The sequence below is a fragment of the Scaptodrosophila lebanonensis genome, unplaced genomic scaffold (assembly GCF_003285725.1).
Source record: "Scaptodrosophila lebanonensis strain 11010-0011.00,11010-0021.00 unplaced genomic scaffold, SlebRS2 tig00000024-arrow-pilon, whole genome shotgun sequence".
NCBI lineage: Eukaryota > Metazoa > Arthropoda > Insecta > Diptera > Drosophilidae > Scaptodrosophila > Scaptodrosophila lebanonensis.
In genome coordinates, this window is record NW_022060538.1 from 2,630,698 (window position 1) to 2,649,263 (window position 18,566).

The 18,566-nt window shown below is 38.4% G+C and overlaps 2 protein-coding genes across 7 annotated transcripts in view; one reads left to right on the forward strand and one right to left on the reverse strand.

Moving 5' to 3' along the window:
* Window positions 1–11,722, reverse strand: part of LOC115620487 (tolloid-like protein 2) — a 77,739-nt gene extending 66,017 nt beyond the window's left edge. For 3 of the 6 annotated variants that reach the window (XR_003995220.1, XR_003995219.1, XM_030513723.1), the window contains exon 1: window positions 11,378–11,722. The gene's annotated coding sequence lies outside the window, so the exon portion shown is untranslated. The remainder of the gene's footprint in view (window positions 1–11,377) is intronic. The other 3 variants (XM_030513720.1, XM_030513722.1, XM_030513721.1) reach the window with 2 other exon arrangements.
* A 3,892-nt stretch (window positions 11,723–15,614) lies between these two features.
* LOC115621063 (mitochondrial pyruvate carrier 1) lies at window positions 15,615–17,031 on the forward strand. Its single transcript, XM_030514588.1, has 3 exons — window positions 15,615–15,896; window positions 15,958–16,058; window positions 16,488–17,031. Exons 1-3 carry the CDS (start codon window positions 15,835–15,837, stop codon window positions 16,646–16,648), a joined length of 324 nt encoding a protein of 107 aa, XP_030370448.1. The 5' UTR covers window positions 15,615–15,834; the 3' UTR covers window positions 16,649–17,031.
* The last annotated feature ends 1,535 nt before the right edge of the window (window positions 17,032–18,566 follow it).

Consider the following 18,566-nt stretch of genomic DNA (forward strand, 5'->3'; position numbering starts at 1 on the left):
ACCAAAGGCCACAAATGGCACACACACACACACGACTAAATTACAACCAATTTTTATTGCTGCGAAAACAAAGGCGCAGCATATTATCAGAGAAACAACAAGAGTCATTGATGGAACAAAGCACGGCGGCTAAAATCGAAACAAAATGGCACCGACAGCAGCAGCAGGCGATGCTGCCAAGCACACGTTTCACTGACAATAAATGATAAAACATAAATTCGCACACACCTACCTACACGCATCCCTATACGCTTCCACACAGACACTTGCGCACACGTCACATCGTTAAAAGTCAATTGTAAACTTCTGCGCCTATAAGCGGGCAACAGAGAACGACCAATCATCAATAAAAACTTGCGATGCGCTTACGAGCACTATTATATATATCTGGATATGATTTAAATGCTTAAGACACCCAAAACTGGCATGATTTGTGAGGCGTGGAATATGGTAACAATTCGAACCCTTAGATATACCAGAAATATATTCTGTTTATGATTTGTCAAGAAGCTTTGAATATACTCGTATATTGTGGAACCTATCTGGAAAGACATGCTTTACAAGTTGTGTGTTATATCGAAAGAGTGAAGTAAAAAAATAGATGTCTATGAATTTCATTATCAATGCTCACGATGTTTTAGACGTAAATAATTCGTTTACATAATTTCGTTCTTCTTATTTTTTCACTTTCTAGCTCAAAATATTAAAATTTAAGCAGGATGTTTTTTGGCACCCTTTTATTTTAAAGTTTATAAGGTTATCAAACCGATATAGCCGACCAATCCTCTTTTAAATTCAGAAAGTGTATTTTAATACTTTTCGATTGATACATCGACTGTCTCGAAAGGTGAAGTCAAGCGCGGTTATATTATGTATCGTGTGCTAAAGATTTTGTCACTACATGAAGAAACTATTTCTTATTTCAAACGTATATATTGTGAGGTGTGCAAAGTAAATATTATTTGAAAACCTGGTCTTTTCGCAGACGTTTAGTACTTAGTGAAGTTCTTTATTGAAATTAAAAATAAGGTTAGCACAGGTACGCAAAGTACTTATATTATTATATGTCAAACACAACAACATCAAATATATAATCAATTTCTGTCAATAAAAGAATCAAATTTTGATCGAAAGATTTCGATATTTCTCCCATTGTGAGGAGCAGACAATGCTGAACGTGTTTTGTGACTGCCTGCGATGTTCGAATTATAATGCAAAGGCCTAATGCCGCCTTATCAGTAGCATTTAAATCAGCGCATAAAGGAACAGCCGAGGGACAACAAAACTCGCACACACACACACTCACGCACCTCGCGAAGTAGCTACTGCTGCTGCAGCAAAAGAAACCACTGAAGCGGCAGCAGGATAAAAGTTACATTGACATTGCCAATAAGCGCCAATAGTCTCATACTCACACACACACACAATCACGAAGGGATGCTCTTTTAAGCTTTGAGTGAATTGAGAGCGCCTGCGCTCTCTGCTCTCCGCTCACACACCAACGAATAAGAGACACAAAGCGCAGCAAGCAAAAACCTCTCGCTACCTGCATATGTATATGTGGGTTTGCTTCGCCCTTTTCATTTCGACATTTCATTTGAGTCGCCAAAAAATAATTCACACACTCGCAACGCACACCCATTCTCGCACATATTTGTGCACAATGTTGTAGGCATTGTTTTTACTTCCGTTGCTGGCTGCTCTTCAGCTCTCCAGTGATTTGTCTCTCGGCTCTGCTTGACGCTGTTGTTTACGCCTTGCCGCATATGTCGGTACGAATTTATTTAATTGTAAATTTAGCTGCCAGCCTGGCAGCATAGAGCCTAAGCAAAACAGCGCACAAATGTATGCTATGGTTTTTTGGGCCACATTTCGGCAACATTTTTCATTTGCGCGTTTATTTATTTGAGCTCACATATGTACTACATGTTTGTATGTTTATTTTGCTGGCTTTTATGTGCCGCTTTTATGTTGTTGTTGTTGCTGTTCTAGCTGTTCTTGCTGTTTGTTTTTTATGCCTTTCGCCCACTTTTTACAGTCTGCGCTTAATGACGTAACAATTATCTTGGCCTATCATGGCGCTTATGGCACTCACGGGTGCGCTTTTGTGGCTACCAATTGCCAATGCGTTGCTGTCGTTGCCTGTCAATTGAATTGTGTACCAAGACAGCTACACACACACACACACACAATAACATCCACATGCAACCAGACACCTATGCACATACTATACACACGTTATAGACACGTGCAAATACTCACATGGCCCATTATTGCTTACGGTCCCATTTTTTGACATTTAATTAAAAAATATCTCTGTGTTGCCAAACTGTTGCCAGGAGTGTGTGGTGTGTTTCATGCGCTAGATTACCTTGGGACTTTTGGTTATTGAATTGCTGGCAGAGCCTTCAAAATTGACTTGGACTTAAAATGAGGTTGTAAGCCCCTTTTTAGAGTTGACTAAACGTTTTGTAAATATTCACACAGTTCTTATGCATAAACAATTAATGCCAGCACATAAACGGCCACTTAAGTGCTGCTCCACGACAACAGCAACAACGGCTAACAAGGGCAGCAGGCAAATAAAGACAACGACGATGGGCCGAAGATACGCAGCTGGCCGATGCACATCCAGGAAGTGTGGCAAAATGAAGCGGAAGGAGGAGCGGTCCATATAGTGAACGCATGTGGGAGGCCATTCATAAATGATAGTTTTGGAAGAAAACTTTTATGAGCGAGTAAGGGTGTCGATGTAGCAGCGGTTTATCGCTAAATATAATCATAGATGATGTAAATCTTTTTAGTGCAATGAGCTTGCCGGTAAATTTAATTTTACACAAACGCAATTGTTTTAAAGTATCTAGTGAAGTTTCCAGTAAAAGCTCAAGTGACATAAGATGTATAGTTTTTAGCTTTTTTTCTGGCGGTATCAGGTACTCAATTCTGCGGACTTTGCTACTACTTCATGGGCAGCTCTGTTGGCTTAGGACGGATGATGGCTGAACAGTTAGCCAGCGCCATTGTTGACGTGGCTGTTTGCTGTCATTACTTGATGTCTTTGCTGCCGCTGTTGTTGTTGTTGTAGTTTCTTTATTTGTTGTTGTGCCTCGCTGCTTTGTTGCTCTCGTTGTTTGCATCTAAGTGCACACAGAGTGCGCTCCACAAGCGACCAAGTTTTGTGTGTGTCCTTAGGGTATGTTTTTGGTTGAGTGCAATGCTCGTTGTTTTTGTTGTTGCCGCACTGGGCCGTTGATGGTTGGTTTCGTTTTGTTTTCCTCCACTGCCATTTGTGCATTATTATTTTTTCATGTAGTCGCTTAGACAACGCAAGGTGCGTGAGTGTAGGTGTGGGTCTGGCTGTGGGTGTGCGTGGTATGTCCCTAATGGTCATAAATGGTAGCTTCTGCTATTGTTGGTGCATATTTTCATTGTGTAATGAAGCAAAACTAACACTGCTGTTGTTGTTGTTGCTGTTGATATTGTGGTGATTATTTGCTGCCATGCCATGTCTAGTGGACGGCAACACTCGTTTGAAAAATGCATGAGCGACCGTGTTTTGCTGCCACTTTGCAGGTAATTGTTGTATGCTTTAAATATTATATGGCACACTCTAAAGACAGCTCTCGACAGCAAACGGACACGAACATTCTTGTCGACAATTCAGTCAACCTTTGCTCGAACAACAAAAAACTCACCTACAACTGACTTACACAACTCCTGGCAACATTAAAAGCAAAAACCACAGCAACAGCAACGAGGGCACATTTGTAATTAAGAAAGTTTGAAAAGGCACTCCAATGAAATTTTAATTTATTTCTAAAACGCTATCAACAACAATAACAATCGAGCGAAAACAATAGACGGCGCCCGTACAACTTTTTAAAAGTGGTGCAAAGCAGTTGAAGGATGCGAGGACACTAGGACAGAAACAGATAGCCAAATAATTGCAAAAAAAAAGATGTAGAATGAAATACAGAAAAAGCCATTAAATATTTAAATGCCCTTAGCTGCGGTGCCAAAAAAATGCTTAAAACAACTAAAGAAACAAAAGACGACACAATTTAAAGCAGACTCTTGCATCTGCCATTAGTTTTAAAGAAATCTAAATTAATTTTTTAACTTATGAGGGAAAAACGATTAATACAAATTGATTTTAAAGAAAGGTTAGGATCTCTTTTGCATGGAAATAACTCCCATTATTAATATTCCTCGAGAATTTAAATGTAATGAAGCAAAAAGTTAAAGCATAAGTAAATGTGCTTTAGGACAGTATCTAAGCGCGAAATGCTTATATTCAATCGAATGCAATGAAACTTAAATGTGACACTCACGTAACAAGACATACAATAACTTCTATAACTTTGGATTCAAATTATGGTTCGAAAAAATAAATTATAATATTAAAGAGCCCTAATTTTTCTAAAGAATACAAGTATGTTGTTAAATATTTTCAGAATAAAAATTTTGAAAACATCAGCTATTCGACGATGATTTATCCTTAAATTAACATTATTTTTGATGTGTAATGCTTTAATACTTTTTTCATACGATAGTTCCATTGCACACTGGTCGGAATTGCTAAAATTTTGGCATAAACCCGAAATATTTTTTTTTTTTATTCGATTATATTATAAAACTTAATATAACAAATTAAACTAAACAAAATTAAAGATAAGAAAGCCTAACACAAAGCTGTACAATGACGTCTATTAATGCCTCCGACACGTTGGGGGAATTTTATTAGCCAATTGGCCAGCTATGACCCGATTCACAGCCATATGTGGTCAGAGACATTAAAGACCTAAAAAACTATACAAAAAGTAGGTAAAGGTGGAAAATTAATTCTATTTAAAAACTAATTAGAAAAAGTATGAAGTAGAACGAGAAAGAGAAAAAAAACAAGAAAGGAATGCTAAAGTCGAGCAGGCTTAACTCTTAAATACCCTGTACCACCCCACAAAAAAGTAATTAAATTAATTTAATTAAATTAATTAATTAATTTAATTTAATTAATTAACTAAATTAATTTAATTAATTAACTAAATTAAATATAAAATATTCCATGCATGCATACATACATTTACATTTACATCAGAATCGTGCCTTATGCGTGTTTGTGTACTTGTACATATGTATGTATGTGTGCATTGGGCCTGGTTATATGGCTATAACTTTCTTTCCGATCATTCTATCATAATGAAACTTGGTATACGGATATATAATTACTAACTAATTACTAATGTGACTACCAAATTTTAGTTCAAAATTCCAAGAATTACGGGAGTTATAGAAAATCGTTAATAGGGGGGGAGTGGGGGGATGGATCAGAAAAAATGAACAAACTCGTCCTTTCTCGGTCTCAGGAGAATCTGTATACCAAGTTTGGTTATTCTCGCTCTTATACTTTCGGAGATCCTTGCGTTCATACAGACAGACAGACGGACAGACGGACAGACAGACGGACATGGCTATATCGACTCGGCTTGTCATGCTGATCAAGAATATATATACTTTGTGGGGTCTACCAAGCCTCCTTCTGTGTATTCCATGTGCACTCGCACAAAACTAATATACCCTTGTACCCTTTGGGTACAGGGTATAAAAAGAAAGAAGGAAAGGGAGATAGAGAAACAGAACAAGAAAGGAATGCTAAAGCCGAGCAGGCTCAACTCTTAAATACCCTGTACCACCCCACAAAAAAGTAATTAAATTAATTAATTAATTTAATTAATTAACTAAATTAATTTAATTAATTAACTAAATTAAATATAAAATATTCCATGCATGCATACATACATTTACATTTACATCAGAATCGTGCCTTATGCGTGTTTGTGTACTTGTACATATGTATGTATGTGTGCATTGGGCCTGGTTATATGGCTATAACTTTCTTTCCGATCATTCTATCATAATGAGACTTGGTATACGGTTATATAGTAACTAACCTAATGTGACTACCAAATTTTAGTTCAAAATTCCAAGAATTACGGGAGTTATAGAAAATCGTTAGTAGAGGGGGAGTGGGGGGATGGATCAGAAAAAATGAACAAACTCGTCCTTTCTCGGTCTCAGGAGAATCTGTATACCAAGTTTGGTTATTCTAGCTCTTATACTTTCGGAGATCCTTGCGTTCATACAGACAGACAGACGGACAGACGGACATGGCTATATCGACTCGGCTTGTCATGCTGATCAAGAATATATATACTTTGTGGGGTCTACCAAGCCTCCTTCTGTGTGTTCCATGTGCACTCGCACAAAACTAATATACCCTTGTACCCTTTGGGTACAGGGTATAAAAAGAGAAAGGTGAATATAAAGATATTTACCCCAAATTTGGTTTGCACGTAATTCATATAGCTGTCATGTAACCGATAAGGCCGACTTTCACTAACTTCGATATGAGCTGAGCCCATATTAACCAAACTTGGTATGCTGTCTTGAGAGACCAAAATATGCGTACGAACCAAATTTGGGGTATACGCTCCTAGCTCTTCCGTCAATACTGTCCAAATTTCGAAAGCTACATATCTCAGTGCCAAAAATTGGTCTGAGTACAGGGTATTTCACTGTCGGGATTGCTCGACTGTAGCGTTTTCAATCAATACTCAAAATGACAATCAACTTCGACAATCATGTTAAAAATAAAACAATTCGTGTTTTTTTATAGAGTGTCATTACAACTTGGCATGGGCTTTTACTTTTTCCGATATTAACATAATAGTATTATATTCATCAATGATTTTTACCTTAATTTTCTGGAATATAAACTGCTTAAATGCGTTTTCTGATTTTTTTGAAAAGGAACAAAAAGGAGCAGAGTTGATATTCTATACATTTTAATGAACAAATAGTAATTAGTACATATAAATAAGGATCAACAAGTTTTTAATTAACAAAAACATTTTATTTAGGTTAACACTATCTAAAAAGAATGAGCCGACACAACACACAAAAACGAAGACAACATAAATCAAAACATAAGATTTGGTTAATGTTTAATATTCGACATACCTTTGGCTATGTTTTTCATTGCAAGGATCTAACAACTAAACTCTTTCAAACATATTTATTGGGCATCAAAATAGTACTTAGTACGACGACATCAAAACAGGAATGTTTTTCATTAAAAACAGGTCAGTTTGAGGGCTGTTGTAGACTTCCAGAGCTAGAGGAAAAATTATTCACAATGCGACTTGGATACCTTATTCCGACCAGTGTGGCATTGGAATGATACAGCTTTCAATCGATTCTGCATGCATTCAATCAGTATTAGGGTTGTTTCTGACGTGGCATAGCATTCCTGTTGCAATGAGTTTTATTGCAATTTTTATACTCTGTACATGAAATGTACAAGAGTATATTAGGTTTGCGCAGCTGAAAAATGTAACAGGCAGAAGACCCCACAAAGTATAAATATTCTTGATCAGCATGACAAGACGAGTCCATCTAGCCCTCTATGAACACCTGGAAATCGGAGACTACAAGAGCTAGAGACACCAAATTTTGCACAAGGATGTCTAATGTGTGTATACGAGTTTGTTATTTTTGTTTATTTTTTTATTTCCCCCACTTCCCCAATAATGAAGTTTTTCCGAAACGCCGTTCGTATAATCACCTATATATCGGAGACTATAAGACCTATGGACACCAAATTTTAGTCCCAAATGCCTTATATGAATGCGCAGAAACTGTGTATTTTGGAATTTCCCTCCCTCCCTCCCTCCTCCCTTCACCCCCCGCAATTCGTGATTATCCATAGCTCCCGTAATTCTTGGAATTGAATTTGCCTCAAATTTAGCAAATAACTAGAGGTATTTGCTTTGATTAAGTGTCCATATTCTAAGATTTATTATGATAGGCCGATTTTAAAGGGAGTTATGTATTTAATCTCTACCCAAGAACTGTCCGCAGCTGTTGTTGTTGTTGTTGGTCCTTTGGATCAACATTCTACTGCATACATGCTCACACAGACACGCAAAGGGAGGTAAAATCAATGAAAATTTTTTGTTTAATTTTGTTAATTTCTATAATTATTCTACATATATTTACAAAGTATTTTGAAGGCGACTTTAGCTTCTCTGCTTGTTCTTAATAGATGTGCAACTAACTATGCATTGATTAATCCTTCCCGGGATTTATTCTTCATTTACATATGTACGCTTTTTCCATCTGCCATCAACCGAACTCTCTCTTTCCTTCCTAAAAACGCCTCTTTAGTCACTTCCAGAATCTCTGACCCCACACGGCTGTGAGAAATCTTCTCCCACAGCGTCCGAGGTTCCTTTTTTATTCATATTTTCCATTTGTTTATTCTTTAAAATTTAATGAGCTAGCCTTTCATTAATTCTAATTTACTTTCTCTGATAAGTTGTTATTATAGCCTGTACCCAAAGGGGTGAAAGGCTATACTAGTTTTGTGCGCATGTATGTAACACACAGAAGGAGGCGTGGCAGACCCCACAAAGTATATATATATTATTGATCAGGATGACAAGACAAATCGATATAGCTATGTCCGTCTGACCGTCCGTCCGTTTGTCTGTATGAGCGCAACGATCTCAGCAAGTACAATAGCTAGGATAACCAAACTTGGCATTGAGGTTCCCCTAAGCCCTAGGCAGATCGAGGGTGTGGTTTTTTTCTGATACACTCCCCACTCTCCCGCAATTCGTGTTTTTCCTAACTCCGGTAATTCTTGGAATTTTGAACTAAAATTTGGCATATACATCCAGTTCGTGGTTATTTGTCCGTATGTTAAGTGTCATCATGATAGGTCAGTTATGAAGAGTTATATGAAGTTATAGCCATAAATAAAGTCGCTGCCCATGCTCTGCTTGTAGCGCTCCCGCAGCTGTGGTTGTTGTTGCTGCTTTGGTTCAACTTTGTGCTGCATATATGCACGCATAGAAACAGGTATAGGCACGTGATGTAAATGTATGCTGTTAAAACTGAACATAAACATGTCTTCTAATTTAATTTAGTTAATTAATTAATTCAATTTTTTTAATAATTTAATATTTTTTTTTAATTTTTCCTTTTTTGTCGGGCTTGCTTGACTGTAGCGTTCTCTCTTGTTTTTATTTGGAAATTATATTTTAAAATTTTTTTGTAGCTCCTTATGAGATGTTATTGTAAATTGATTAGGTTTTTCCAAAATAGGTTTACAATGCTTTTAATAAATGTGATATTTTATTTTACTGTTACTAAAATAACAAAAAATGCAAAAAATTATAAAAGTAGATTTTAGCAATTTTTATGAACTCTGTTTGCAGGATAAACCAAAAGACTTCAGGTCCATCAGTCTATCATCGTTTTGAGTCAAGACTCTGAAGGGATTTATAAAAATTTGTATGCACCCGATTCCGAGCCCGCACATGCATAGTAAGGATAGATCCACAAACACAGCCCCTTTCCTCCCTAATCTGAAACATGGAGAGGTCACTCGAGATCGGAAGGAAGATCTGCCACCACCCGATCCGGAGTTAGAGAAAATCGCGATTTGCGGGGGAGAGGAGAGAGGGAGGGAGATTCCAAAATACACATTTTCTGCGTATTCACATAAGGCATCTTGGACTAAAATTTGGTGTCCTTAGGTTATATGGTCTCCGACATATAGGTGATTATACGAACGGAAAATCGGGAAAACCCCCATAGGGTGAAGTGGGGGGGGGGGGAAGAAATCAAAAAAATAAAACAAACTGGCACATCGTACACACATAACGCATCATGGTGCAAAGTTTGGTGACTCTACCTCTAATAGTCTCTGAGATCCAGGTGTTCATACGGTCAGACGGACAGACAGACAGACAGGACTAGATCGACTCGTCTCGTCATGCTGATCAAGAATATATATACTTTGTGAGGTCTATGTACACTCGCACAAAACTAATATAGCCTTTTACACTTAGGGTACAGGCTATAACAATATTCCTGCAAAATGCAAAAAAAAATTTTATAGCAGCGCGTTTGTTAGCACCATCTTCTCCAATCTAAAACAATTTTTTTCTGAATGTACTAATTACAAGGAGATAAGACAAATTCTGTGGCAGATGTGACTAAATTAAAATATTTTCAGAATTTTGTTTAAATAATTAGAGTATGTTCTTGTATAATTCCGACATGTTCCGATGTTGACAGTTTAAATTGTGCAGCGAGAAATTAATTTGGTCCCTACATGAATGTTTCATCATGTGTTTGTGTGTGTGTGTGTGTGTGTGTGTGTGTGTGTGTGTGTGTGTGTGTGTGTGTGTGTGTGTGTGTGTGTGTGTGTGTGTGTGTGTGTGTGTGTGTGCGAATGTAGATTAGGCACATTATGGCGCCTCATGAAACACTTAAGCTATCAACACGATATTTGGCAATTAACCCGGCTAAATACTAGGAAATTATGCGTCCGAGCAGCTCATGACGAGCTACGTGCGCCTTTAATAAGCCAAGCAGCTCAAAGCTGGAGCAGCCGCTATCTAGTTGGTTGGTCGTTCTTTTTTTTTTGTTGACAACGGCCATGCGATACCAATGGCTATGGGGTGGCTCTCGCGGTGGATCTGGCGTATCTAAAACTCGCATCTTTTGGCTGTGTGTTGGCTGGCAGTTTTATCTGCCGCACATTATCGTGATTAAAATTTAAAATTTTTTGACTAAGGGAACATAAAATAGGCGTAGCATCGAAGACTGCGCACCAGCACCATTAAATGTATATTTTGCGTGTGTGTATGTGTATCCTTATGAGGGTGTGTAGTGCTACGGAAATCGGTGGCAGGGAGTGGGTGTCATTCTTATCAGCGACAGAATGCGGCATGTGCATAGAGCCAGCCCCTCCTCTGCTCCACTTACTATCAATAAAGAGCGAGCCGTTTTCATCGCAAGAGCACAGAAATAAAAAGAGAGAGCGAGAGCCAAAAGGATTGAACAGCACAACAATGGTATTGCTGCGATGTGCAGAGGAGAAAGAGTGAGCGAATGAGCGCGAGAGCGGCAGCGGCAACGGGAGCGTAAGTACGTTGGTGAACCAAACGCCTGGCAGCCTGACGAAGAGCAGAGCCGAAAATCGCCCATTATCCATTTTTATTTTATCATCAATTTTATTACATGTAAAAAGGCGCAGCAGCAGCAGCAGAAGCAGCAGCAGCAGCAACAACAACATCAATGAAAACAACAACACGCACACGCTGAGAGGAACACACATATATACACACACACACACACACAGGGGTAAAGACAACACGCCCTTTTGGACTTTTGTATTGAAGTATTTCATGGTCTCTTTTTGTCTTCGTGCTTGCTGAGCACTTTTCCAGTTCGTTGTTTATGTTTTTTATTTTTAATTAATTGACTTTCTTACTCATGTACTATACGTGTATGTTTAAATACGTACCTATGTAGAGTACCTGCGATTGCTACAACTGTGACAATGACAAGGGCTGCATGTGGGAGCTGCAGATTATATCCTTTGCCGTTGTGGCGTTTGTTGAACACTTTGTTGCAGTTGCTGTTGCTGCTCACGTTGTCGTTGCCGTTGCCGTTGATGTGTTGCTTTTGTGTAGTATCGCGACACTATTTTTCACAATTCACCATCCACTTAAACACTTCATGCACTTGCAATTCATTTGCTTTCTCATTTGTTACTTTTTCTATTTGCACTGCAGGAAATCCTTGTCGGCGAGACAGAAGCGCATTATAAGCGATTAGCATCCATGTATTGTCTTGGGATTAGAAATGCTGTGGTTGCTGCTGATGCCGCCGCCAACTCGTGCTCACGCGAGCCCCGTAATTTTGCAACTAAATCTATTTTAACGACTGCCACACACGCACGCCTTTTGCAATTCATTTCAACATTTTTTCTGCTGTTATTGTATTAGGCATTGCTGCAGCGTTGGATTTTCAAATTGACGCACACACACCCACAGTCACAGGAAGATAGGCAAACAAAGCACCTCAGCTCTGATACACACAGACACATCACATCACATCACATTACCCTCAACTCATCTCAATGGCTCAAGCGTCTTCAATTGTGCGCATAATAAACTTAATTTACATTGTCATCACCATCGCTTTGTTGTGTGTTCTCTGGTCCTCCGTCTGTCTTTATCCAAATGCTTATATACATATACACACACAGACATACATATGTGTGTAGCCCATCCACTTGATTAAATCAAACTAAACAAGTAAACAACTTTAGATTTAGACACTTTAACTATCGCAATAGTGGAGCTCTTTCTATTTGTCCGACTGTCTGTAAATTTGTTATTTGCGCTAGGCTTCTCATGAATTTAATAATATTCGTTCTAGATATGCGCCTGCAACGTGATCGTGAGCCTAAACAATAATCGGATAATAAGAATTATATCTCATTCAAAGCAGATTTCTTAGATGTTGTTCTGGCATACGAGTACATTATTGCTGTAAGATTTCTTAAGGAAGACTTAATCTGATATGCAAATAATTTCCTAGCATTAATCGGTTTTTGTGAACTCTAACTTCTATTCGAGAATTATTTAATAGCATTCACTTATAAAATCATTTTAAATAATTTCTCGATTCATATTTAGAATTAACCGCCTATTTTTGCGAAACCTTGTTACGCTGCCATCTCAGAGGGAGGCTGACTGACCAATCAACGCCACAATTTGCTAGTTAAGAGTCTTTGGGCATATACCCATACCCGTACCCATACCTATTCTTATTTACATTATCCCACAATGACGGATCGGCCTCATTTCGCACTGCACTTATTTAATTTAGTGGCTATGGCAGTTGCGTTGCTGGGGCTTCGGAAAATTTTTATATTCGCTTTGCAGGCGGCAGCTAATTAACGCAGAAGAGTATACAAATAATAGCAAAGACCTTCAGTTTTACTTAAGTAGGTCGCGCGCCACGAATGTTGTTTACCAAAATCTGCGACACGCCCATTGCCAACGTCCAGTTGTCTGCACTGGACGCTGGGCAGGATTTGTTTCAGCTTTCAGATTACTATTGTTCTTGGAAACTTTGTAGTCAGAGTAATTAATTCTATGAACTAAGTAGCTCATACAAATTAGAATTTAATTTTTTTTCTAGTTTTATTATTGTTGATTTTGTTACTTTTTATTTTTTACGAGTACTATCTGCGTTTGTTGCTATTTTCAATCATGTTGCTGCTGCTATTGTTGTTGTGGTTGCGGTTGCTGATAAATTCGGACATTTTTTGGGAGCGGCTCTTACGCCTTAGACAAAAGCAGAGCAAAAGCGTTTACACGCTTTTTCTGCTCTGTGCGCGCGCCTCGTATCTTTATTCTGTGCAGTTTATCATTTATTTTCGTTTACAAATGAATTTGCAAACTTCAAGCCTCAAGTTATCAGAATTTTTTTTTTTCTTGTAGTTTTCAGTTTTGCATTTCAGGGAAATTGTAGCAAATTTCATCCATTGAGGAAAAACCAACTCCCACGTTCGTTGCCGAGCGGGGGATTGATTTTTCTTGCGCTGCCATAGCATACTTTTGGGGGTTGTGGTGCGGTCGCCGTTGTCGTTGCCTTTTCATAGTTACACGAGCCCACACACCAACACCAGCACACACCCGTTTGCACACACACACACACACATACATTCATAACAACACACATGCAGACTAAGGGAAACCAAAGCGCGCATATGTAACCAGCAGTAAATTTTTCAATTACAACAAATTGGTTTCCAAAAATGTTTGTTATTTTTTCTTCTCATTATTTCGGGACTGCACATGTAAAGTGCTCACTGACCCACACACGCAAGTCACGCACACACTCACGCACTCACGGCACATTGCCAAGGATTACACAGCAGGCGGAGGCAGCGGCTGGAGTAGCAGCATCATCATCTGCAGAAGCAGCACATCTTTTCCTTTTTGCTTTGACAATTCTCCATTTCCATTTGCCATGCCTATCAACATTGTTGTTGTTTGTGTATCACTTGGGCCATTTACCACATTTACCGACTCTTTCGCCGCCGCCGTGCCGTCACTCTCGAGATTCAGATTCTCACTGACGCGTGGCCCAAGCGAAAACTGTCGCCAGAGCTGGCTCATGGATGCTGCACCGTCATTGGTGTTGGGCCTTCGTGCTGCGACACGTTAGTCCAAGGACTCGGGCAGCACACAGTGGCGCACGAAGCTTTGGGCATCTCTTTGATTGGGACCATTTAAGAGCGCATGGCTAAAGAGCGGAAGTGGTTCCCACAGATTAAATACTTCAAAAACGCTGCGCATGCAATTAATTATATATATAATTGCCAAGAAATGTGCAAATTTTATAATTATTCAGCGCTTGCAATTTTGAAAAGCATTTCTTGAAGTTTTGTTTTTTTTTTCTAATTAGTTGAAATGTAACGTATCTACGACAATTTTTGCTGGCCCAAAAAGTTTAGCTTTATTTAAACAATAAATAACCAGATTAACTTCATAACTCGAAACGATGATTTGTTTAACGCTTTACCAGTGGGTGTAAATATCCTAAAAGTGTTTGATCATTTGTATATATTTCATTTTAAGCGATAACCGCTTTAGTGAGAAGTTGCCAGAGCGTTAAAAAATCGGGCTGCCAACTCGGAAACTCATTTACGAAACAATGCAGCCAGATCGAAGAAAAGTGTTCATTATTTTAAATAGACAGACAGTTAGAGTCAGTGTTTATTTGCTTTAACAATATCATAAGTAATTACCTTGAAAGAAAGCTAGACGCAGTGTTGGAATCAAACAAAATCTTGTACCCGAATTGTTAAAGGTACATCAATATACTGCAGCGTAGGTAAAAATTAAAAAGTGTCGCAACGTCGTTAACGTATAAGAAGTTATAGAGTTCAAAAGCACACATTAGCATCGAGATTGTGTCTGAACACGTTCATGTGGGAGGTGTAGAGGGAGTTGAGTCTAAGCAGCAACAACAACAACTGCTGCTGCTGCCAGAGCATTGCCAAAGTTTTCACTAAAACCTACAAAATCTTTAGATTTCACAAATGACGATGTAATTTAAGAGGACGATATAAAGGCATTTACATATATTTCAACAGATTAACAATTCAGCAAATCCTGTGCAAATTCATTTGTATGGTGGAGCGGGCGTAACGACCTCTGCATTGAACAAACGTGATGCCACCAGCTGTGGCGTGCTCTTGATACTGAACGCTCACAGCTTTAAATTAATAAATATAATTCGTGAACAAGTCGCTTTCGTAACAACAAATTTATTTGTTTAATAACCACCAGTATTGTTTCAAATGTCATCTTTGCCGCCAGTGAGAGAGAGCTGATTTAGCAGTTGACAGTATGGCAGCATCGATAAATACCTACGATAATTGCGGTATTCAGCTGACATGCAACAGCTGTTGCTAGCGTTTAACGTAAATAGAGCAATACGGTGACTCTACGTTTCAGTACGAACTTGTATTCAATCAGGTGAGTTGGTTGTGGGTTAGGCTCGTGGTTGATCTGATACGCAATTTTCGAAATATTTCGTGTATGAAGAGCGACGCGAACGCATTTACATAACTTTTGTTCAAGTGTCAGTGTCAAATTAATTTTATTTTAATAGACTTTAGAAAAATTGCAAGTAAAAAATTAACGTCCCATTAATTTTTTGTTATTTCCAGGACAGCTTTAGGCCACGACAGCAATAAATTTCCAGTGTTTACAGCCAATGCCAAGGCCAAGTCAAAACTAAAAACAAAAACGACGCACACTTCAGGGCAGCAGTGAGAGCAAGGAGAGCGAGAGTCAAATCTGAATTGTCGCCACAACAAAAACGTAACGCCTACACGCACACACCCCCACCCACATATTATCAGCAATCAGGCTTCAGTCAAATTAATTAATAGACATGTCAATCAGACGCGGAATGGCCACTACGGCCTCCAAAGAGTGGCGCGATTACTTTATGAGGTGGGCTTACAACTGAAATGATTTCAATTGATTTTAATTAATTGTATCTATGTATCTACAGCACCCATTTCTGGGGACCCGTGGCCAATTGGGGAATACCGCTGGCAGCTATCGCAGATACGCAGAAGAGCCCAAAATTCATTTCCGGAAAAATGACTCTGGGTGAGTGGCAGACACACAATTCGCATTGTGCGTGTTTTTTGTGGCGTCTAGACATACACATTCAACAGGTTTTAGGGGCTGCGTGCGTGTAGGCTTCATTAGCAGCAGCGTCGGAGACGGCGGGGAATTAATAAGGTTTCGTTGAAACATTTCCATAATCACGAAGGCGCACATGCCAAATATGGCATAAGTCTAGTTCTCGCCAGATGACATTCGAATTATAAACATGCCTCATGCACGCGTACTCCGTCCGTACATTTTATGTTAGCAAATGCGTTGATAAGAAGATTCAGATACTGCCGTCGCTGTGGGCTGCCGCTGATAAGCCCGGACATAGACAGACCCCAATTGATATTAAAACTGTGCTTTGCTAGATTGTCGAACCTTAACTAACACTCCCGACTTTTTTGTTGTTGCTCTGATCCACAGCTCTGACGCTCTACTCGTGCATTTTCATGCGGTTCGCCTACAAGGTGCAGCCTCGGAATTGGCTCCTCTTCGCTTGCCATTTAACCAACGCCACGGCTCAGTCCATACAGGGCATCCGTTTTCTCAACTATCATTACGGATCAAAGGAGCAGACAGCGTAAGCTGCCGTCAGCAACATAGGTGCGATGTCATTTCAAATATTTACACACGAGGCCCAACAACATTACTACCACTAATAATAGCTAGACATGCAAAGTCGATTTGACCAACAAATATAAATCGCACTTGTTGTCTGCCTTTGCCTGCCGGGCGATTCTAAGCTCTGGGAAAACGGCATAGCTTTCTCGTCACGCCGCACCGCTCAACCTAAATAGTGGAGTGTTCCAAGCAATTTAGTCTATATTGGTTGATTTGGCACACTTTTGAAATGGCAACTGATCAAAATTGTTAGCTGGTACAAGCCAGCATAGTTAGGCAAATTATTAAAACTAAAATTGTTATTTTTATACGATTGGCTAGCAAATTGTTTTGACTTACTTGAAAACCCAAATTTCTGAATAAATTCATTATAGTTGTAATTGCAAAGTTTTAAATCTTAATCACAGCACTCCAAAATTTTTAAACAGACTGATGATGATCCTAAAAGAGGGCTACAATATTTGCTCCGCTTGTCCAAAGCATGCTGCCCAAAACTATGCACTTTGGATGACTTAGCTTGGTTTGAATTCCATTGACTAACAAATGAAGACATGTTAGAAAAATGTAAATGTAAATGCAAGGCAGCCCCAACAAAACATACGGAGTAGTAACGTAAGTTTATTTAAATGTAGAGCTCCTTACATACTAACATAAGCATTTAAGCGAATATGCACAAAATATACAGATACATAGGCACACACACATGCACGAAATAAACCAGTAAAAACAATTTAAGTGTTTAAAAATACAAAGAACAGCGTAGTTACACATATGTATGTATGTACACACACATATAATTTCTGATCGTTTAATTAGCTTTTCATTTAAGTTGATTTCTAAAATGAATTTTACAAAATGGTTATGAAAATTAAAAATTTAAAATACACGGTTTTGTTTACACGACTTTTCCTGGAACCAATCTACCGTGTAAAAACAGAATTAGGTGTACATACATACATACTTGTACTATAGATCACGCAACACCCTGACGCATATCCACAATTCCACAAAGTTTTTCCATTTTTCATTCGCATATATAGACACAACGAAATACACACAAATTTAGCATTATTTTAATAGTATTTAATTTTAATTTCGTAATAATTTTCTATAATGCCAACAATAAACACCGCGACGCGCCAATCTTAAGCCTTGACCTGCAACTGTCATCTGTGCTCTCTCTTAGAATGGGAAAGTGAAAGCAAAGAGTAAAAAAATATAGCTGTAAATTAACTTACACAACTGGCACTTTGGTATGGTCGTAGGCAAGGATCATTGCGAAGGGGATTACAAGCAAATTATACTTTATATTAAATTGTTAAAAATGTAAGTATAAGTATAAGAATATTTGCATGAATTCCCCATTACTGATATATACGTATATTGGTGTAATCGTTATTCATTGTACATAAAATTAAGAGTAAAATGTTTTGTATGGGTAATTATCTTTTTAATTTATTTAATCAAAAAAATATATATATATCGAAATGTCGTACATATATAACACCGTTCTTGGTATCCTGTGTAAAACAATGTTGATTAACAGTTATATACAAATTTGATTTGGGTTGTCTTTTAATTCTCTTTTCTCATCTCATCTTCATCTTAGAAGAGAGCAACAGTCACGAGAGAGTGTGTTTGTGTATTAATCAGGGCTGCCAATTTTGCTTTTTTCCCGTGAAATCTGGCTGTTGCGAGAAAAAATTGAGAATTGCGGGAAGCGGAAATTCTGGACTTTTTATACCCTGTACCCGTAGGGTAAAAAGGGTATATTAGGTTTGTGCAAAGTATGTAACATACAGAAAGGAGCATCTCCGACCCCATAAAGTATATATATTCTTGATCAGCATGACGAGAGAAATCGATCTAGACATGTCCGTC

Coding starts and splice junctions, on each gene's coding strand:
- LOC115621063 (XM_030514588.1), top strand. CDS start 15,835: ATGTCAATCAGACGCGGAATGGCCACTACGGCCTCCAAAGAGTGGCGC. Junction 15,897..15,957: donor TGGCGCGATTACTTTATGAG/GTGGGCTTACAA, acceptor ATGTATCTACAG/CACCCATTTCTGGGGACCCG. Junction 16,059..16,487: donor TTCCGGAAAAATGACTCTGG/GTGAGTGGCAGA, acceptor TCTGATCCACAG/CTCTGACGCTCTACTCGTGC.